Source organism: Ambystoma mexicanum, chromosome 12, assembly GCF_040938575.1.
Source record: "Ambystoma mexicanum isolate Mex_15411 chromosome 12, UKY_AmexF1_1, whole genome shotgun sequence".
In the NCBI taxonomy this organism is placed as follows: domain Eukaryota; kingdom Metazoa; phylum Chordata; class Amphibia; order Caudata; family Ambystomatidae; genus Ambystoma; species Ambystoma mexicanum.
In genome coordinates this window covers 456,295,136-456,318,254 of record NC_090936.1, presented here as the reverse complement: position 1 = coordinate 456,318,254, position 23,119 = coordinate 456,295,136, and the positions used below count along the sequence as shown (strand labels likewise).

The following is a 23,119-nucleotide window of genomic DNA, read 5'->3' as shown; positions in this document are numbered from 1 at the left end:
CTATCTGGTGTGCCCCTGCTGGACATATGCAGGGCTGCTACGTGGAGGTCGACGCACACCTTCACGAAATTCTACTGCGTCGACCGGGATTCCAGGGAGGAGTCCAGGGTCGGCCAAGCAGTGCTGCGCAACCTGTTCGCCTGAGGTGAGCCTGGTGAGGAGGTAAGATGCTTAATGTTGAGTTGATGTGATGCTTAATGTTGAGCCTTTGCCACCTCCCGTGGTTGTGCATGTGTGTACTGCTATGTATTCTTTATTCATGAGCATGTGAATCCATGCCAGACCCCATGCTGGAGAAGGAACAAGTTACTTACCTGTAACTGTTGTTCTCCAGCATGGGTCTGGCATGGATTCACATGCGAACCCTCCCGCCTACCCCTCTGCGGCTCTTCACTTGGTCATACTGCCACTTCACGTGCTTCCAAATCTGAAGATGGCTGCCAGAGGCGGTGCTTAGGTAGAGGGCAGTCATTGGCTGTGGTCAGTATGACGCAGAGACCAGTGATTGGTTATTACTACGAAAGACAGATCAGAAACGAAACTGATACTGGTTTTTTCTTTACCGAGGATTCCCAGCCTGACGACGGGGAATATTCATGAGCATGTGAATCCATGCCAGACCCATGCTGGAGAACAACAGTTACAGGTAAGTAACTTGTTCCTTACTTGACATGTCCCAATGCAAGGGTCAAGGAGAGTCAGGCAATTGACTTAAATCACACACACCTGACGGCCCTTCCTTTTCCCCACAGGGATAAAGGGTGGAGCAAGAGAGCACAGTACGAGCAAGGCAGACCGGACCAGGAGACAGCTATCCAGACCCGGCAGTTCAGAAGGAGGAGAAAGGCTGCAAATATCGAGAGGCTGACAAGGAGGCTGTTAAGGTGGCAAGAGGGAGGCTTTGACTCCAGTTATGAAGAAAGCCCAGCGGTTCAGCACAGCCGGTAAATCGAAGGTAGAACCGATAAGAGCCGGGCTGTGGTGAATGAATGTCGCAAAGGGGCAACTTAACCAAGTTCAAAGAACTGTAAAAGTGTTAAAGGAGAGACCAGCTGCAGAGGGAACCAGCACCACGTGGGTGGTAACTCGAGAGACTCTGGTTGATCCTCGTCTGAGTGAAACTACTGATGCCAAAAGCCGTCATGTTAGGTCAAAGTGGTCGTACAGGAGGTCAAGCAAAATCCCCATACAGTCGAAAGCCTTTGACCTAAGAATTATAAAGAAAGCAAGGGAAATGAATCCCGCCACATGAGAAAGCAAGGGAAGTTAATCCCGTAAGCATTGAAAGTAAATGTGAAGGTAAGGTTGAACCCTGTGGAGGGAGGCTGGAAAGTGAGAGGGTCTGCGCCCAGAAGAGGGGAACCCAGTGAACCAGAGAAAGTGAGGTTCACAGTCAACTGATGAAAAGACATTGTATGAAAACGATAGAGGAAGACTTTGTTGAAAGCCATATTTAAACCGGCAGAGGGAGGCCAACAGTCGAGAGGAGTCTGAGCCCGAACAAGGGAGATCCAGGGGTGAAGCCATCACCCAAAGTCCATTAGGAAAAGGAACTTTTATTAATTCATGGAATACGATTTGGGAAGGGTCAGTGCCCAGAAGAGGGGGGGCCGAGGGGTGAATCCATCACCCAAAGAAAACATGAAAAGGAACTTTGTGTTTGTTTGTTATTTTAGTGATCCTCGAAGGCAAGAGACTTTTGTTAAAAGGAGACTTGGCTGTCGAGGCTTCTGAGAAATGTAAACCGGAATTGTCGTCTCATGCTGGGGAAAGCTCGAGAACTGTGCTGTGCTCCAGGATCCCACCTTACCCTGTGCTCAAAACGTGGGGAAGGGGGACCCAAGCTACTGCATCCTGAACTATTATTTGACAACAGTTCTTTCCTTGAAAACTATCCCACACCCATTTTGTATTAGTTGTAAGGGTTGGCAATAGGTTTCTTAGTATACGCCCTTATTGTTTCACCCAATGCCACTAGGACTGCCTTATTTTTATTTGATGGTCGACGCTTGCTCCCATCTTAGATTTAGGTGTAGATTAGGCGTTTTACCAACCGGTATAAAGTTCAATAAACACCCTTGAACTGTGATCACTTGTGTCTGTCTTTACTGTTGCCACCATGAGTTCCTTACAATTGGCAGGCACTTTGTCTCAGTCTTGGGTCATCTTCCTCCCTTGGGAACCCCCTGGCTCGTAGGTCCACAACAGGTATTCTCCTTGGGCGACCCATACGGAATCTCATGGTGTTTTCTCCACTCAGCTATCTCCTGGTTTATATCCCTCCCTGGGGTCTTGGTCTCACACTCTGACTTGGAGTCTGATGTATCCCCCTCCCCCCTGGCCTGCCTCTCTCTATCCCCTCCCCGCGCCTTGGGGTCTGATTTCTGTCACCCACCTTAGTTATCTGGTTGCTCTCACGCCTGCCTCAGGGAGGGGTGTGGCCTGGTTGCTCTCACCCTGCCTCGGGAGGTAGGGGGAGACCTGGTTGCTCTCACCCTGCCCCGGGGCACTTGGCTGCTCTCTCCCCACCTCGGGATTATATTTGAACACAGATTATCATTTTCATCCTTGCAAATGTCAGATAAACGCACAGGCTCTCCCTCAAAAGGAAGCACACCCTGACCCTGTCAGAGATAGCTCTCCCGAGATGGCCAGTGGTGCGTTGCCTATCTAATAGGGATAGAGAGAGAAAGCTGTCCCTAGTCACAAATGTACACACTCAATGAGATTTACAAAATTAAAAATCCAAACAAGGAGGTGATCACAGACAAGCCTGCTTAATTGGCCCTGTCTCATATGTGCTCTTGAGAGGCATGCTGCCAAGTGGAATTTCCTTGAACTTTATTAATCAACTGGGCAGCAGGCTCAAGGAACATCAAAACGTCACTCCTGGATCCTAAAACACCCCTGCATACGGGATAACATAAAAGCAATGCTCACACAGGGTAAGCATATATATAAACAACGTATCCTAACACAAATTTACGGATATCGTCATGATCATGATAGGTCTCCTGACCAACAAGGTCGATCGGTTTCGATGACTGTTGGAAATGACAGCAAGCGCTTTCTGGCTCGGCCCACTAATTCTTGTGCTTGGTGCAAAGACACGCCTGTTGCTTCTGGTGCTAGTCTCTCAATCAGTCTTATATCGTCCCACTCATGGGCTGGGTCCCACTTTGCTTGGACAGCTCCATTGCAATCATCGCTTGGGCTCTGGAAATGGGCTGCTTCACTCGCATGGCCTAGGTGTGAAATGCCACATCGCTGCCTTGCCACCCCTGGGGAATTCTGGGGCGATTGACACCTGAGAAGCTGCACTGACACCGCCTGGTCACCTTCTCTTCTTTGCTCAACTGTCCTCCAGCAGCCATTGCTAGCTCCAACCATTCTTTCCTTCTTCCATTCACCAAGGAGTCAGGTGGGTGAAAGCCCATTGCTACTGGCCAAACGTTCAGAATGTCCTCCTACAGGGAAGCAATCCAGGTCGGGGTCCTACCAGAGAGAATTTATATACTTCAAGTACATTAAATAGTTTGGGGCAGAATCAATGACCACCTCATGGCAACAAGCTTAACAAAAGTACATCAAACAACCTATATTTCGAATGGATTGTGTCCTCCCACGTATTCCTCATCTTATGATAACTCGTTGTCTTCAGCTTTGCTGCTTCGAAAAAAAAAAATTCTCTCGGCAGAGGGCGCTGTGCTCGAGGTTGTGGCGTCGATTGTTCCTCGACGGACTCCGTACTCTGTCGACGTCACCAATGGTATAAATAGCTCGAGCCGCGCCCGTTGCTTCAGTTCCGTTTTTCCGATCGCTTTGCTATCGAGAACAGCGCGCTTCAGATTTTCTGTGAAGAAAATGTCGTCATCTTCGACTCCTTCGACACCCAAGACTGGGTTCAAGAAGTGTGTAGATTGTGGATCAAAAATGTCGATCACGGATCCCCACCGGGTTTGTCTCTGGTGTCTCGGTTCCAGTCACCGAACCGACGACTGTGGTTCCTGCCAATCCATGACCGAGAAAGCTCTTCGTGAGAGGAGAGGTAAACTCTCGGTGGGGAGGGAAGCCTCTAAGAAGGCTACGTCTAAAAATCATAAGAAAGCGACTGATTCGAAGGAATCTGATCGCCATAGGCACTCCAAGAGATCACGATCTAGGAGTGGATCGAGACAATCTTCGTCATCGTCTAAAAAAATGAAGAGGAGACATAGAGCTCCCTCATCATCTTCTTCTTCAGAGTCGACCGAAGAAATTCGATGTCCGACAAAATCGGATTCTCCCAGTAAATGGGAAGAATTCCGTAAAAAGATGATGGAGGTTTTCGAGAACGCGGCCCGACCCCCTCGAAAGAACCTCAAAAAAGCCATACCCTTAAGGTCGCTCCATTGGACGACAAAGGGAAGTCCAAGACTACCGTGGTAAAAACCAGTAGTGTTGAGGATACTAAAAAAACTCGAGTCGACGCCAAGCCGTCGAAGACTCTTCGGGAGTCAAGCACTTCTCCAGCATGGGGTCTGGCATGGATTCACATGCTCATGAATATTCCCCGTCGTCAGGCTGGGAATCCTCGGTAAAGAAAAAATCAGTATCAGTTTCGTTTCTGATCTGTCTTTCGTAGTAATAACCAATCACTGATCTCTGCGTCATAATGACCACAACCAATGACTTCCCTCTACCTAAGCCCGCCTCTGGCAGCCATCTTCAGATTTTTACCGCACGTTCAAGTGTTGGGAGTCCTTGTGCTTAGCTCTCGAGCTTTTACTGCGTGTTTCGCGCTTTTTCAGGTGAATTTTCACATTTTTCCGGTTAATCGAGCCTCAAGCTCCACCGTTTCCACTCCCGTTAACGGCTACCCGTTACGGGATTTTCCTACGCCCCTCAAGGGTGAAGATTTCGTTGAATCAACTTCTTGGAGGATTCCAGAAGATTCGCGGCCTACTTCGAGATGGCCCAGGACGCGAGTTCGTCTCCTGGACCCAAGCTGTTTCGCAGCTGCCCTGGATGCGGGCTGCAGAATGTGTTTAAGGAAGACGAACATTCGCGATGCCTCTACTGTCTTCATGGGGACAAGACTCATGTAGAGAAGGACTGCCAGAACTTGTCGGAGCGGACCATGACAGCTGGTTGGAGAAGGGCTCAACGGGTGAGAAGAAGAAAGGGTCCAAGCGGGCTTCTAAGTCCTGTGCGGGCGCCCCGGCGACGGGGGCCCAACACGAGGCCAAGCGCTGCGAGTCCGCTGGCTCCGGGAGCGCCGAAAGGTCGGGCTCTTCGGTCGCCAGGCAGGGCGCACCTTCCCCGGCACCGTCAACCACGAGCCAACGCTCCGGTTCGGGGAAGAGGAAGTCCGAGACCCTGGGTAAGCTTCGGGAGAAGCCCCGTCCGATCTCGGAAGAGGGGGAGCGAGGCGTCGCCCCACCCCCGAAGGAGAAGGCCCGGGATGCACCTAAGGTGGTGAAGGCCCCTACCCAGCAGGCAAAGGCCTCTATCGAGGCGATCGCGGCGACTCTGGCCAAGCCGGCAGAGACCCCGCCAGCGGAGACTGCCTCCGGGACTAGAGAATCCTCTTTTCAGCCCATCGTCGTGGCCACCATGATGGAAGAAGCGAGGGGGGGCACGGTAGCCTCCTCGAGCTCGGAGTCCGCCTCGGAGGAGGAACTGACCGAGGCCGTGAGGAACCTCGAAGTCCAATTCGAGAAGGTTCGATCCCGTAAGGAAGATCCTCGGGAGATAACCGAGGAAGACGACGATGGCGAGGAAGAGCAGCCTTCCCTTCCGGCGCAGCCGGAACCTAGGCCTCAGGATGGCTCGGCAGCCATTTTGTCTGCGATCCAGTCCTTATGCTCTGAGATAAGGACGAGATTCCCACGGCTCAGGCCGGAGGACCCGCAACCTGGCCCGTCGGGAAGTCCTCAGAACAAACGACGGAGGACCCAACCCTCTCCTCCGCTCGCCCCCGTAAGGCCTACAGTTCCCTCCTCATCCTCCCACGAGTCGGGAGATGACGGTGCGATGGGCTCGACGACAGGTTCTGAGGGCGAGGGCGACGACGACGGAACGGGTCTCCCGTCGCACGGGCCTCGCCGCCCGACGAGATTGGCTCATTCCACGCCATGATCGCCAGGGCGTCCGAATTGTTCCAGCTCTGCCCGGAGGAGCAGGAAAAGGAAGGTTTCCTCTATCAGCGCCGGGAGGCCAAGAGGAAGACTGTCATCGCGGTGCCCCTAATCGATGACATCTGGGAGGAGGGCCTGTCGGTTCTCAAGAACCCCTCCACGACACCAGCCAAACGGGACCGGTACGAGAAGAAGTACCGGGTCCCCGAAACCGCTCCCCTGTGCCTCAGGGCCCAGCCAACGCCAGACTCGGTCGTCTCGGCGGGGGCGAAGAAGAAAGCTGCGGGGTCAGGAGCCTCAACGTCGAATTCCCCGCCGGACGGCGAGGGAAAGAAGTTGGACGCCATGGGGCAGCGGGTCATTTCGTCGGCGGCTATGACGATCAAAGCGGCCAACGCCCTGGCGATCGTGGCCTGTTACGACAGGGAGCTCTGGTTTAAGCTGGCCCCCATATTGGACTTCCTACCGGACGACAAGAGGTCAGAGGCCCTGGAAATTCTTCAAGAAGGCGAGGTGGCGTCAGACCACGCCATAACGGTGGCAACCGATATTGCCAATACCGGGTTCCGCCAGCTGGGCAACGGTGTTTGCCTACGACGGGGTTGGCTCCGGGCGACCGACTTCTGTCAGGACGTCCAGACCAGGGTGTTGGACATGCCGTTCGACGGCAGCAACTTGTTCGGGAAGGCGGTGGACGAATCCCTCCAAGCCATAAAAACGGACACGGAGACGGCCCGCGCCCTAGGAGCCCTTCAGCAACGACGGCCCTTTCGGAGCTCCGGAGGCAGACAGGGTGCCTCCAAGGGATCCAGCGGATCCTCGTCTCAGGAGGCCTACAGGGGTCGCGGCAGGCAGGGAGCGCCCCGCCGCCGTCCGCAAGGTGGCCAGGACGGCAAGGCCTCCACCTCCAAGCAGGACTGAACCGGCCGTGGTCTCGGGCCCCCACCGCAGCACCCCGGTGGGAGGCCGGCTGACGAATTTCGTTGGCGTGTGGAAGTCCATCTCCACCGACCGTTGGGTGCTGGATACCCTGGCAAGAGGACACTCTATCGAATTCCTGAAGAAGTGCCCTCACGTTCCACCTGTGGCCAGGAAGGAAAATCACGTCCCGCAACTGCTGTTGGAAGTACGGGCGATGCTCAGCAAAGGCGCCATCGAACTTGTCCCGAAGAGGCTCCGGGGCTCCGGGGTGTACTCAGGGTACTTCCTCGTCAGGAAGAAGACGGGCGGCTGGCGCCCCATCCTGGACCTTCGTCGTTTGAACAAATACATCAGGTCACACAAGTTCAGGATGTTCACCCTCCAGCACGTACTGGGACAGCTGGAGGAAGGCGACTTTCTATCGTCGTTGGACCTGGAGGATGCATACTTCCACGTTCCCATCCTCAAAAGTCACCGAAAGTTCCTCAGGTTCGTCGTCCAGGGGCGCCACTACCAATTCAGAGTACTGCCGTTCGGATTGAAGTTGACCCCCAGGGTCTTTACCAAGTGCCTAGCACCTGCAGTGGCGCGGCTGTGCCTGCAGTGGATTCACATCTACCCCTACCTGGACGACTGGCTCATCCGCTCAAGGACGAGGGAACTCGCCGTCGAACACACTGCGAGGACCGTCCAGCTACTCACAGACCTGGGATTCGCCATAAACTACCCAAAGTCCCACCTGGTGCCGTATCAGGTGGCCCTGTTTCTGGGAGCGAAGCTCGATACAGTGAGGCTCCTGGCAGCCCCGTCGGAAGAACGGGCAAAGACCATTCTAGGCAAAGTGCAGCGCCTGCTAGCCACGGACGTGGCCCGGGTGAGGTCCATCAAGTCCCTCCTGGGGATGATGTCCTCTTGCATCTACCTGGTGCGCCTCTGCAGACTACGGATGCGCCCTCTTCAAGAATTTCTCGACGCCCGTTGGATGCAGGCGACGGGCACCTTCGAAGACAGGGTCCCCCTCAACGAGATGTTCCGGCAGGCGATTCAGTGGTGGGGCGTTCGAGCGCACCTCACGGCGGGCAAGGACTTTCAGACGCCGGCGTACCAGGAGACGGTGACGACGGACGCCTCCCTGGAAGGCTGGGGCGCCCACACCGGAGATCTCCACGCAAGTGGCCTCTGGCTCCCGGAGGAGAGGCTCCTGCACATCAACGTCCTGGAACTCCGAGCCGTGTTCTGGGCTCTCAAATCGTTCCTTCCGTCGCTCAAGGGCAAGGTGGTGCGGATCTTCACAGACAACACCACGACAATGTTTTACATACGGAAGCAGGGAGGCACCAGATCCCCAGCCCTATCGAAGGAGGCACAGGATCTGTGGCACTGGGCGGTCGCCCAGGGGATGTTCCTGGTTCCCTTCCACCTGGCAGGAGAAAGAAACACCATTGCCGACTCGCTCAGCAGGGAGCTGCGCGCCTGTCACGAGTGGGAACTGCGCCAGGATCAGGTGGATCAACTCTTCCGACGATGGGGCAAACCCCAAATCGACCTGTTCGCAACAGCGGCGAACTCGAAGTGCAAGAGGTTCGCCAGCAGGTTTCCCCAGCCGAGAAGCATGGGCGATGCGTTCTCGTTCCTCTGGGACGGCCTATACCTGTATGCGTTCCCTCCGTTGCCGTTGCTGCTTTGACTCATCAGCCAGCTCAAGAGGTCCCGGTGCAGGATGATCCTCGTCGCACCGGCGTGGCCGAGGCAGATCTGGTTCCTGGACCTTGTGGACTTGTCAACGTCCCCTCTCGTCAAGCTGTCGGCGGACGTGGACCTTCTCTCCAGAGAAGGAGGCGCCATCTTCCACCACGACCCGGCGTCGCTGAACCTGCAGGCTTGGCTCCTGCAGCGCTAGAGTTTGGAGGCTACGATATACCGGCCGATTGCAGAGAGGTTCTTGCAAAGGCCAGGGCGTCCTCGACTCTCAAATGCTACGGTCATAAGTGGAAGAGGTTCTCTATCTGGTGCCGAGCACAGAAGATCAACCCCCTACGGATTACGGCCCCTTAAGTGCTGCCGTACCTGCTATCGCTGGCAAAGGCTGGGCTAGCCCATGTCTCCATTAAGATTCATCTGGCGGCGATCTCCAGATATACCAGAACCACAGGACGGACGTCCCTGTGGTCCCATCGACTGGTAAAAGAGTTTATGAAAGGACTGTTCCGGTCGTTCCCGCCGGTGAAGGCCCCGGCCCCGGCGTGGGAACTTAACATGGTGCTGACCAGGCTCATGGGGCCCCCATTCGAGCCGATGCACTCCGCACCGATGAAGTTTGTGTCGTGGAAGACTGCATTCCTGGTGGCCATTACCTCCGCACGACGAGTGGGAGAGATCCAGGCCCTATCCTGCAAAGCACCGTACTTGACTTTCCATGCCTCAAGGGTGGTGCTTAGGACGCACCCTTCCTTTATGCCCAAGGTGCCGTCGGACTTTCATCTTAACGAGCCCTTGGTGTTACCTGTTTTCTTCCCGTCTCCTTCGTCGCCGGCCGAGAGGACTTTGCACTCGTTGGATGTGGCTAGAGAGCTGAAGTTCTATGTGGACCGCACAAGAGTTTCCGGAGGACATCACAGCTGTTTGTGAACCTTGGACCTGTGAATCAAGGGAAGGCTCTCTCGAAGTCTTCTATTTCCAGATGGCTCTCCCGCTGCATCATGCACTGTCACCGGTTGGCTAACCGACCGCTGCCAGGCCGTCCGAGAGCCCATTCGACCAGAGCGATCGCTGCTACTACGGCGTTCTTATCTGGTGTGCCCCTGCTGGACATCTGCAGGGCTGCTACGTGGAGGTCGACGCACACCTTCACGAGATTCTACTGCGTCGATCGGGATTCCAGGGAGGAGTCCAGGGTCGGCCAAGCAGTGCTGCGCAACCTGTTCGCTTAAGGTGAGCCTGGTGAGGAGGTAAGAGATGCTTAATGTTGAGTTTTTTGTATTGCTTAATGTTGAGCCTTTTGCCACCCCCCGTGGTTGTGCATGTGTGTACTGCTATTTATTCTTATATTCATGAGCATGTGAATCCATGCCAGACCCCATGCTGGAGAAGGAACAAGTTACTTACCTGTAACTGTTGTTCTCCAGCATGGGTCTGGCATGGATTCACATGCGAACCCTCCCGCCTACCCCTCTGCGGCTCTTCACTTGGTCATACTGCCACTTCACGTGCTACCAAATCTGAAGATGGCTGCCAGAGGCGGGGCTTAGGTAGAGGGCAGTCATTGGCTGTGGTCATTATGACGCAGAGATCAGTGATTGGTTACTACTACGAAAGACAGATCAGAAACAAAACTGATACTGATTTTTTCTTTACCGAGGATTCCCAGCCTGACGACGGGGAATATTCATGAGCATGTGAATCCATGCCAGACCCATGCTGGAGAACAACAGTTACAGGTAAGTAACTTGTTCCTTCTCCGGTGCCATACAAAAAACACAAGTCGTCGAAGGCTTCGACGACTTCATCGATGCCGTCGGCGTCGACCGTTTCGGCACCAAAACCAAAAACATCCTCGACGCCCGTGTCGAAGTCATCTTCGAAGTCATCGAAGACTCCTTCGACAACTTCGAAGGATTTATCAATCCCTTCGACGCGTATGGTAGAAGAAGAAAGGAGGTTCGCATCCTTGCCCAGGTCAGACTTTTTTAAGTCCATGTCCTCAATTTATGAGGAATCTGGCTCAGAAGAAGACGAAGTTACTCCTTTTGGAGTTTCTTATGTCACAAAGCAAGTTCCTGAGGAACTTATTGACCAGGAATCTAGAATGAGAGACCTGAGTGATACTCTACATTCTACCAGTGGAATTGACACCTCCCCAGAATTAGAGTTTGCCAGACCTGATCCTGCAGAGCATGCAGATGCTGTGTACAGGGGTCTTATGACCAGAGTAATAGAATATATGGGTTGGGGTAGCACTTCACCCGTTTTTTAACAGGATGACATGACGGATGTAATTGTCAGACGGCCTCAAAAAGATCCAGTTCAACCCTTTCACAGGGCTCTTCAGAGGACGGTGGAGAAAAACTGGGATAGATCTGAGAGTATTGCTGCTGCAGATAGCACTTTTCCCAAAAAATATAGACCAGCTGGAACGGATCCTCAATACTTAAATAAGCATCCAACTCCAGAAAGTCTAGTCATTCAGGCAGCATCTACATAAAAACAAACTGCATATCCCACTATTCCTCCAGATAGAGAGGATAAAACAGTTGACGCATGGGCACGTAAAGTTTTCACGTCAGGCAGTATGGCCCTTAAATCGACAAATGTCACCTGTACCCTGGCCAGGTTTACCCATACCCCCGTGTGACTGTATTTCGGCGGCGGCTGATCATATTCCGGAAGGCGAGGAAAGGGAAGGCTTCCTGAATATAGTCAAAGACGGGAAGGAGGCAATGGGGGAATGTCTCCAGTCTTGACTGGATACTGCTGATAGTATCAGCAGGTCCATGGCTGCAAGCGTTGTGCTACACAGATTTGCGTGGTTGAGGAAGTCGGGGTTTGCACCAGATGTGCAAGCCAGACTCCTTAGCCCTTAGCATACCCTTTGATGGCTCGAGGCTGTTTGGCAGCAAGGCTGATGAAAGCCTAGAAAAACTTCAGACCTCGAAAGCGGCAGCTAAATCGCTTAGCGCCTCTATGCGCCAGCCTCTAAAACCCTATTCCAGCTCATCTTCCTGGAGGGGTCGTTCTTTTCGATACTACTCCTCTTTTGGTAGAGGAAGAGGACAGGCTTCTCAAAGGAGCAAAAGAAACTTCCCTCGTGGAGCACGAGGAAGAGGTGCAAAATCAGCCTCAGGAGCGGCATCTGTACCCTCGGCCACTCCTGCAGCCGCCTCCAAATCCCTTTGAGACCTTGTTGCACAAAACACCAGTGGGTGGCAGGACCTCTCAGCATCTGAAGGAATGGCGGGGCATTATTACCTCAGATGCTTGGGCACTGGAAACAGTAGCCCAAGGTTACTGTCTCCCCTTTCTAAAAAGGCCTCAGAATCATCCACCGGGAGCCAACTCCGTCAAAATTCCAGATCCGCTCCTGTTGCAGGAAATTTTAACCCTGCTAGAGAAAGGTGCCATAGAACTGGTACCTGTAGCGGAGAGGAACAGAGGTTGGTACTCCCCATATTTTCTCATTCCAAAAAAGGACAGAGGACTGAGACCCATCTTGGACTTGAGAAACTTGAACAAGTTCCTCAGGAAGGACAAGTTCAAGATGGTGACTCTTTCTCAGATCCTTCAGGCTCTCCAACTCCAAGATTGGTTGGTATCATTGGACCTTCAGGATGCTTACATTCATGTGCCAATCCACCCAAAGCACAGAAAGTACCTGAGGTTCGTGATTGGCAATTCTCATTATCAGTTTCGAGTTCTGCCATTCGGGTTGACCTCCGCCCCGAGGGTTTTCACCAAACTGTTGGCGGTTGTGGCAGCAAGTCTCATGAGAGGAGGTATTCACATATATCCCTACCTGGACGACAGGTTGATCAGAGCAAGTTCTCCAGAACAAGCTCAGGAACATCTTTCGATCACCTGCCACTTCCTCCACAAATTGGGCTTCTCCCTCAATTTCAAGAAGTCCCACATGATACATCCCAGAAGCTCCAGTTTATCGGAGCAGTCTTGGACACTTCCTCGTGAAAAGCCTCGCCTCCCGAAGTGAGAGCCCTCCACATTCAGCAGATGGTAACAAAATTCCAGAATGCCCAACGTCTACCGGCCTTCGATTTACTCAGGTTGCTCGGCCTCATGGCATCCTGCATTTTCCTAGTACCAGAGGCCAGGTTGAGAATGAGATCCCTTCAATGGGAACTCAGAACTCAGTGGTCTCAGTTCTCAGGGAATATGTCGGATCTTCTGCAAGTCCCGAGCGCAGTTGCTCAGGATCTTCTATGGTGGGCTTGCAACGACAACATTCTCAAGGGAGAGTCTTTTTGGCAACCATGGCCGGAGATAACAGTAGTGACGGACGCCTCACTCACAGGGTGGGGAGCACACACCAACGATCTGACAATCAGCGGTCTTTGGTCTCCATCAGAGTCCAAACTACACATCAACCTTTTGGAGCTGAGGGCAATCAGACTAGCGCTGAAGGCCTTTCTGCCCTCTGTACAGGGAAAGAATGTCCTGATAATGACGGACAACACGGTGGCCATGTACTACCTCAACAAAAGAGGAGGAGTAGGGTCACTACCGCTGTGCAAAGAGGCGATGCAGCTATGGTTCTGGGCAATACGAGAAGAAATCTCTCTATCTGCAATTCACCTAGTCGGAGAGAAGAACACGGCGGCAGATGCTGTGAGCAGGCAGAGCACGGTCTCTCACGAGAGGGAGCTGGCTCAGGAAGTCCTTCTGGAGATCTTTGCCCTTTGGGGAACCCCTCAAGTGGATCTGTTCACGATCAACCGGAAGTGCGATCAGTACTGCTCAAGGGAATTTCCTCAAAGAGGAGCTCTGGGAGACGCATTCATAGTGGAGTGTGGAGAGTTTCATGTCCCAACTTGGGACTTAAATTTAGTATTAAAATTCTTGACGTGTATACCTTTTGAGCTTCTGCACTCATGTCCATTGAGGCTTTTAACACTAAAAACTGTCCTTCTTGTGGCCCTATCATCAGCCCGCAGGGTTAGTGAACTTCAGGCTCTCTCATGCAGACCACCATATACTATTTTTTTATAAGGGTAGTCCTTAAAGTTAAACCTTCATTCTTACCAAAGGTAGTTTCGGACTTCCATTTGTCACAAAAAATAGTACTACCAACTTTTTATCCTCCTCCTCATTTGGGCAAGGAAGGGGAGAGACTGCACAGACTAGATCCCAAGAGGGCTCTTAGTTTTTACATCTCAAGGATGTCTAAATTGAGACAAGATGACCAACTATTTGTGGGTTATACTGGTCATAAACTAGGCTTATCTGTAACAAAACAGACCATATCCCGCTGGATCATCTTAGCCATAATTGAATGCTACAGATTAGTGGGAAAAGACCCACCAGATGGGCTTCGTGCCCATTCTACAAGGGGAATGGCTACTTCTGCGGCTCTAAAGAGGGGAGTCCCGGCAGCAGATATTTGTGCAGCTGCAACTTGGAAAACAATGCATACTTTTGTCAAGCATTACTGCTTGCATACTGCCTCCTCCAATGAGGGATTATTTGCCAAGGCAGTTCTGCATTCTGTTCACGAAAACTAAAACTAGTACTCCTGCCTCCAAAATTGTCACTGCTATGGGAGTCTATCATAAGATGAGGAATACTTGGGAGGACACAATCCAGTCGAAGAACAAGTTACTTACCAACTGTAACGTTCTTTCGACTGGATGTTCCTCCCACGTATTCCTCATCGACCCTCCCATCCTGAAAGGGGCCCCTAGGGGACCATGACGTCTATGGAAACAAGGCGAGTCACCACACACGATAGATACACCAGACACGAGGTTGTATTCCCAAAGCTAGGGTTTATTGCAAAGCAAAAGTCTCAGTTGGCCAACTCGGTCTCACGCCCCGCGACGTGTATCTCTAGACCTCGAGGGACGCAAGAGAGTGAATTACGTACATCTGTTACATATATACAAAATGCATATCAAACAATCAGCAATGACATGTTTAACAACCCCCTTTATTGGGTTTCTTTGAACTTGGTGTGATGATGGACATCTCTGACCACTATGACACCTTCAAACATCTATTCTAGTAACAATTTGCAATTTGTGAGTGCGAAGGCATCTTTCAGTTGTTGAATAGAACACAGCGCTTCTGTTCTTGAAAGCAAACTACATATGGGGGGAGTTGCATTCTGGACCTTGCTATCTGTCAGGTGCTATTCCCGTCCTGGGAGCCGACATGCTCTAGCAAAAGGGGGGCCGTAAGAAAAGCATAATTCAAGCCTTCAGCAGTATTATTCTAACATATTCTACCATATAACGAGACTGGCTGGCAGCTGTGAAATGATTAGATGACCTGCAGTTCTGCTTCAAGGCTACATTCGGGAGGGAGCCGGTCATTCTTCCTGGCGCTGCCTACGTTTGTGTTTCAGCGAACTCTTGTTATCCTCATGGCCCTGCGGCCTTGTCCTTTTCACATACAGACAACAATGTTTCACAGTCGAGCAGTGTAAGCGGAAAATATACTGCGAAGCAATAGGAACAGAAAGCAATGAGCAATGGTTAGAAAACAAAATGGCGATTCTTGTTACATCAAAATGGCCGTTCATTGGCAAACTCGAAAACCTATATTTTGTCATATCGTGCATGAGACGGTTGGCCCACGGCCACCAGAATGCGTTTGCGGTCTCAAAGTAGAGGTATCCGTATTTCTAGACTGACAATCCTACCCCACAGTACAGTCTACGTTTTCTTACACTTTCCTCTCACGATGAGTGCATCAGTTATGGGGCACGCCTGGGTGTTCCTCCTATATGTTTCATCGAAAAAACAGAACTGAAGCAACGGGCGCGGCTTGAGCTATTTATACCATCGGTGACGTCGACAGAGTACAGAGTCCGTCGAGGGACAATCGACGCCACGACCTCGAGCACAGCGCCCTCTGCCGAGAGAAATTGTTTTTTCCGAAGCAGCAAAGCTGAAGACAGCGAGTTATCATAAGATGAGGAATACGTGGGAGGAACATCCAGTCGAACGAACGTTACAGTTGGTAAGTAACTTGTTCATCTCTCACAATAAATTTGGGCAGAAACAAGCTTACAAAAGTACATCATAGCACCAATATATTTCACAATAAATAAAAGGCGTTTAAGTAACAATGGTGTTTGTCTATCTATATTCTCCTCTTACAGATGTTTCCTACAAACTCCAAAATGGACAGTAATGCCAACCTATGAGAAGTCAGTTCGAGCCAGGGGGTTACACCTGCATAACACTGTGCACTGTAGGCTACATGACAGTAAAAAGCTCAACATCTTACATGTACCACACAGATAGGGAAAGAAATGGGACAGTCATTTTCTGTGCTCATGTACCTCGTACTCCTTTCAACATAGATTAGACTCATTAGACAGAGTCGTACACAAAACAATCATAGCTATACATAGCTGCAAATGTCTAGAGATAAATGGCTTCTTTTTACATCTGCTAGGAATAATTTCTACTTTAAAAGCTGTATTTCACACTAATTAGAGCTTGCCTTTCTAGAAGCATAAAGCAAACAAACAAAACACTCCATTTTACATTGTGCCCATATCAAAAGTGCAAGTCACAAATGGGATCTTGTGACAGTGTAAAGCTCTTAGACTTTTAGATTGCAGCTAGAGAGGAGCTACGAAGCAATCCAATTCCAGGAAATTAGGCCACTGCCGCGATTGCCCTCTCTAGCCTGGTTTATGACTTTTAGGGAGTGGTAGGCAGACAAGCTCAGTAGAGCATCTGTATAGCACAGCAATGTGTCCAAAACATTTTTTTGTTTTTTTAACCAGTGTAAATGTGTAGAAGTAGAGACTAACACACAGGTGTCATATTTTTGGCTATAGACTTTTATTTAGCCTAGGTGTCCCAATTACTAGGAGGGTTTTCCCTGCCTCAACCAAATACTGTCAAAATCTATTTCCTTCCCTTACACTCTAAATCAAACTAATTAAAGACGTGATCTTTTTGGTCTAGAGAAAAGGTCTCCATCTGTATGATTAACCAGTTGACTTCTGGGTGATCAAAAAGGTGAAACCCAAAAGTCTCAAAAGCCTTCTTGGCTTGGTACTCCACCAATGCTCATGGAAAAAGAAAGTCTTCTTTGTCCAAGTATGAATATGATCACTCTCTATTGGGTTTGCTGGACTCTTCTTCATCCCAGTTTTCCAGCATACTTCAGGCATGTAGTCCCTACTCTTCTTGTCTCAGTGGACCTCACAGGGGGTTAGATTAACTACTTGACACAAGTATATGAAAGTGTGAGGGACTAGTGTATTGTGTCCAGGGAATGAGGGTGAGCGAGGTTGGGATGTATTATGGACATACTGCGTTCTGCCAGAGAAGTCGTCCCTAGTCCCATAAGGGGGATTTCTCCCCATGACATCCTCCTGCTGAGTAGCACCCCCAGGGGGGCTATCTGTGTAACAGCCTTGCCAACCCTGGCTTCCTGGGAAGGGGCTCCCCCTTGGGGAGAAGGGACAATATTCAAGGATTCGTCACACCAGCTGAAGAGCAACCGAGAACGAAGGATGACTAGCAGTGTATTAAAAAACCCATAGAGGCTGAATCGCACTGGGTGCAGGTCCTCAGCCCTTGATGTTTTGACTGTCTTCTAACTTGCGTCTGCAGTCATCTATGCTCCAGGCTGCTCTGTTGCCTGTGATCTGAAAAACTGCATTATGTTGAAGCTCAAATTGGACACACAGAAAGGTGTTAAAACTTCAATCAGTGCATATGTAGAGCAGTACCTTCAACATTGATGGCAACAACATAACCGTATCCAAGGATGTCAAAACGCTAGGCATCTACCTAGACTCTTCACTTACTATGACTAGTAAGCCGGTCAAGTGGCACAGCGAGTAGAGCGCTCGCTTTGACATCGGTGCAGAGCCTGCTAATGCAGGTTCGAATCCCGGCGGGGCCAAACTCAGCCTTTCATCCTTCCGAGGTCGATAAATGAGCACCACACACCGTGGGTAATAATAAGCAGCGCTCAGATACCTGAGGGTTCGTAGCGCTATATAAATGCCAAATTATTATTATTATTATTATTACTAGACAAATCAACGCAAAAGCCTCATCCACGGCTTACACCTGCAAGCTAATCTGCGCTTGTAGACCACTTCTTACCACCACTAACTGCACTTCCATAGCCAGAGCCTTAGTTCTCTCCAAAATTGATTACTGCAATGCACTCTACCTAGGCACAAGCCAACGCAACCTTAACAAGCTGCAAGTAATCCAAAATAATGCCCTCAGATCAGCATTAAACATTCCACGATCTCAACATGACATAAGACGAAAAAACACCCACTGGCTTTCTGTCAGCCAAAGGATAGAGTACAAATCTCTATCACTTACGTATAAGTGCCTCACTAACTGGGCGCCTAGCTATCTGGCCGACAACTTCACCCGAAATACCTCTGCACGCCCTACGAGATCGTCCCAAGCTCACTGCTTAAAGATCCCCAGGTTTAAGCTCCAGAAAGCCGGAAGCAGTAGCTTCCCTGTGTTAGCCGCCAAATTGTGGAACACCATACCATCTACCTTAAGATCAGAACCCTCCTTCCACCTATTCAGAAAAAACGCGAAAACATGGCTTCTATCACAAGAAGTCTAAAGAAACAAATGACCTTACTCATTGGCTGGCTGTTAAAAATGTATCATATGTAAGTGTACTGTAAATAATGTCTTGTATCATTTATACGTCTAAGAAAATTGCCTATGCAATCTGTAAATAATGCTTCCTGTATCACATGTACCTGTATTCAATGCGCCCAGATGCCCCAGGGCTTGGCACGCTATATAAATAAATAAATAAACACATGTGTGAAACCTCATTTTGTGGAAGGAATGGCTTGCCTATAGGTTTAAAAAACAGATTGCTTCTGCCTCAGTTGTATAAAAGCCAGCTGCCTCAAGATCCGCTCTCTCCACTCGATTACCATGAATATCCATCAGGCCATTGTCTCAAATTGTATATTTGCATGTTTTTTACTGTCCCTAAGATGTATGTCTTCTTTTTTGCTGATTAGATCCTGCACCCCACAGGCAGAGAACCCTGCTGAAGTTTCTCTACAGAGCGTTGAGGTCAGCAGGGTCCCACATTCTCTCCCTCCCTCTAAAAAAGATGGTTCTGGCTGCTGTGATCATCTGCCTGCTGATGCTTAGGTTGGATCCAGGTGAGTGGTTTGCATGGTAGCGTTTCCTTTTCTCCAAAATGTGTGCTGGGCTTATGCATGGACGCCCAAACTTTTCAGGAGGATGTTATCTCCAGTGAAATCAAATAATTGATTTTGCTTGTGGCCTTCTGCTTCTTACTTGCAGTCCTGGATTTCCTCTTTCCCAGGACTACAAGTTCCAGAATGCAAAGCTAAAGCCAGGACTGGACTGGCATCTCCCGAATGGAATGGATAGTGTTGGCATGTATGGCTTCTGCTGCCATGTCGTATGCAAACCGGAGGGTTGATTTGGAGGAAGGTAGTGTGGGTGAGAGCCAAAATAGCAACACCTTTCTGTTACTAATAATGTGGGTAATACAAATAAAAAACCTTATCAGATTTCTTAGAACCAAGAGAAATGTATCATGGAACACTATATGAAACATTATTTATTTATTTATAGAGGATGTAATCAACAAATTGAATACTAAATTGCGTTTGCTTCCTGGGTAGAAGCTGTAAATGCATTTTCAGGAAGATATATATATATATATATATATATATATATTTCTGAGGCTTGTGGAATCTGCTTAGATCACATGCTGTGCATAGGCCGACATCTAGTGGAAGCTGCGGAGTATTACAGTTTGTTTTCCGAAAGTCGAAAATGGGCGTCGACACAGGCGTGCCAGTAATACTATCCCTAGTGTGACGTCCACTGTACCCAAGATCCCTCACGCGTGTAGGATCCTCAGATTGTTTTTTTCCGCCATACTGGTCGGAAGCATCTTGCGGAGTTCCCTGGCCTTAGCCATACTTTTGCTGTTATTATAATTTTAATTCTTATTCATTCCCTTCCCCACCCCAACGTCGACCCTCAACCTCGACGACGGCTGGAGAAGTCATCGACCGTCGACTGCTGCACGACGGATCTGGGCCTCGGTAGGCCGCTGGCCTCGGCCCGGGCCTAGTAGGCCGCTGGCCTCGGCCCTTACAAGTAGGGAGAGTGGGGGGTGGTACATACTCTTCACTCTTGATATATAGTTACATTTATATATATTCCTACACTTAGCAGCCCGCTGCCTTAAGGTGCGTATGGAGGGTACCCCTTTTCAATTCTGCCCCAAGTGCAATCGCAAATACCCTTGGGTCGACAGGCACGCCACGTGCAATCTCTGCTTGCCGAGGGATCACCCCGAAGCGAACTGCAGAGCGTGTAGTAGGTTTAAACCTAAGACACTTAAGGACCGTTCGACAAAGCGTTGGGCCCACCACGCCAGGCAGGAGGCCATGGCAGCGGAGGGCGCCTTCAGCGATGGCAGCGACGCCGTACTTTCGGACGGCGAGGGCATTACGGCGTCGAAAGACAGCCGACGAGCGCAGGTCCCCGACCTCGGAAGGTCGTCCGGCAGGGCGGCTATGGGGAAGACCCCCGGCGACGCAAGCGCTACACACCTAACACACACTAAACACACTAAGACCAACCGGACCTCGACGACGTCGACTTCCCGGAAAGAGGCACAAAAAGAACGGTCCGACTCGGTGTCCTCTGGGCGCTCTCGATCGAGATCGCCTCACGACGCAAGGCAATCATCCACTCTTGCCAAGAGTGCCTCGCTACACACACTAACGGAAGTTCGATCGTCGGGAGACGAAGACGACTTCCACCCCCAGGCCGCGCTCCAAGATACCGAGACCGCGGTTAACATCAGTGAGGCCCCACGCCCGAAGCACACAGATACCTCTCCAGACCCTCGACGCCAGGCGTCGAAAGTCTCTGGGGCCCCCAAGGGACAGGGAAAACATTTTTCCACGCACGGAGAAGGGGGGAAACAGCGGAAAGCACAGCCTTCCACCCCTGTAAAGCCTAAGCAGACAAGCAAACACAAGTCTACCCTTGAAAATAAATCACCTGCTAAAGTAATACCCTGTTCCAGGGAATGGTCCAGTGAGGACATAGACAGGGTTATGTCTAGGATGTCTTCCTTGGCTGATTTTTATGATAAGAACCCAGAACACTTTCTTTCATATAACCCTCAAGGGGCCACACCCTCAGGCTCCTCCGATCCTATCCCGCTAAGTAAAGAGCCCCGGGTCGAAAGACCTGAACCCTTCAAGGTTCAGCCTTACTCCACTCCATATTCTACTCCACTCCCCAGTTATCAGGGACAAGTTTTCCCTGAAGAGGACCAGGAGTTTGCATTTATGGAAGAACAAACCGGGACAGATTACTATGCAGAGGATGAGGACCTGGAGGAGGGAGAAGATGAGCAGGAAATTTACAGAGTAGATTCCCCAGTACAAAGCGAAGCCCCAGTTACTGACTCTCCAGTTGATAACCAGCCCCTCCTTAACGAGGTTCTCGCTCGAGCAGCGGAACACTTCCACATCGACACCCACGGTGTACAGGAGGAAAGGGACTTCGCGGAGGAGTTTGTAGGAGAGAGAAGACCGGTCGCTCAGACCATCCCTATCCTCAAATCCATCCAACGAAGAATAGATCCTTCCCTGGTGAATCCTAACCTCACCAGAGCTGTCAACCCCAGAATTGAAAAGATTTTCCGGGCAGCCCAGTCTGACCCTCTGTATATAAAGGGACATCTTAAACCAGATTCCCTAGTGGTGACCAACACTAGAAAGAGGGCTGGCACGCCCTTATCTTCATCAGAAGCTCCTCCCGACAAGGAGAGCAAAAAACTTTACGGGTTTGGCAGAAAGGTAGCCTCAACGTCCGCCTACCAAGCAAGGATTGCGAATTCCACCACCCTGTTGGCTAGTTACAATTGCCATCAATGGGAAGAAGTCGCGGCGCTCATTGCCTCTGCTCCAGAACCGCTAAAGGGCCAGCTGGCTCGGATCTCGGCAGAGGGGAGAGCCGTGTCTGGTTGCATTTTAAAAGCAACTTTCGACGCCGCTGACAACGCAGGGAGATTGATAGCAGAAGGTACTGTTATCAAGAGACATGCGTGGTTACGGCAGTCGGGATTCAAGACAGAAACCCAGGCTTCTTTAATAGACAAGCCAGTGGAACCCGACCTATTGTTTGGGAAAGCGGTCGAAGACGCACTTAAAAATGCCAAAGATGAATATGAGACTCTCAAATCCCTTGGCCAGCTTACCAACAAACCCCCTAACCAGAGGGGGAACAATAATTTTCGTCGCCCACGCGGCCAAAATTCACAAAGAGGCAACTATGCCCAGGGACAAGGTACACAATGGAATAACAACCAGCAGTCTACCCAGAGTTACGGCAGGGGTAACAAGAGAGGTCGTGGAAGAGGCAGAGGCAGCCCCAACAAGGGCGGGGGCACGCCTCCACCAAAACAGTGACGCTCAGTTCAGGGTCCCTTGCCACGCAACCCCAGTAGGGGGACGCATTTCCACCTTCACCCAGGCTTGGGAAGGGATCACCTCAGACAGATGGGTGCTGTCAACAGTATCCGCAGGATATTGTATAGAACTACTGCAGCGTCCCCGGAATCATCCTCCACGACAAAGAGTGCACTCCCTAGAACATCAAAGGATCCTTCTCGAGGAGATCGCCATTCTGCTAGAAAAGGACGCGATAGAACTCGTCCCAGGACACCAGGTAAACAAGGGTATCTATTCAACTTACTTCCTTGTGCCAAAGAAAGATTTGACAATGCGCCCAGTATTGGACTTACGGCCTGCCAACAAATATGTCAAGCCCCAAAAATTCCGTATGACCACGCTACAAGAGGTAATCCCCCTCCTAAAAAAGGGGGATTACATGGCAACCTTGGATATGAAAGATGCTTATTTTCATATTTCCATGCTCCCAGCGCACAAAAAGTACTTGCGCTTCAAGGTGGACAGTCGCCACTACCAATTCAAGGTACTGCCCTTCGGGATAGCTTCAGCACCAAGGGTATTCACCAAGGTACTGGCGGTGGCGGCTGCACACCTACGCAGGGAAGCAATCCCGGTGTACCCTTATCTGGACGACTGGCTCATAACGGGGGAAACCCCAGGAATTTGCAGGTCAAACATTCAGAGGACTATCGACCTCCTCCACGAATTAGGCTTCTCCATCAACGAGAAAAAGTCAAGTCTGGTGCCAAGCACCTCAAAACAGTTTCTAGGAGCTATCCTAGATACTCAGAAAGGATTGACCTTCCCTTCGGAAGAGAGAATTCGGAATATACTTCTGCAAATTCCGCATTATCAGTCAGGTCAACAGATAACAGTACGCAAAGCTATGCGGTTACTGGGCATGATGGCG

The 23,119-nt window shown here is 50.6% G+C and overlaps 1 protein-coding gene across 2 annotated transcripts in view; it reads left to right on the top strand.

The window, feature by feature from the left end:
• PEX26 (peroxisomal biogenesis factor 26) overlaps window positions 1-23,119 on the top strand; it is a 546,723-nt gene that overhangs the window by 475,103 nt on the left and 48,501 nt on the right. For both annotated transcript variants that reach the window (XM_069628688.1, XM_069628687.1), the window contains one exon: window positions 18,751-18,897. In XM_069628688.1, coding sequence (XP_069484789.1) covers window positions 18,751-18,897 — 147 coding nt within the window. The remainder of the gene's footprint in view (window positions 1-18,750; window positions 18,898-23,119) is intronic.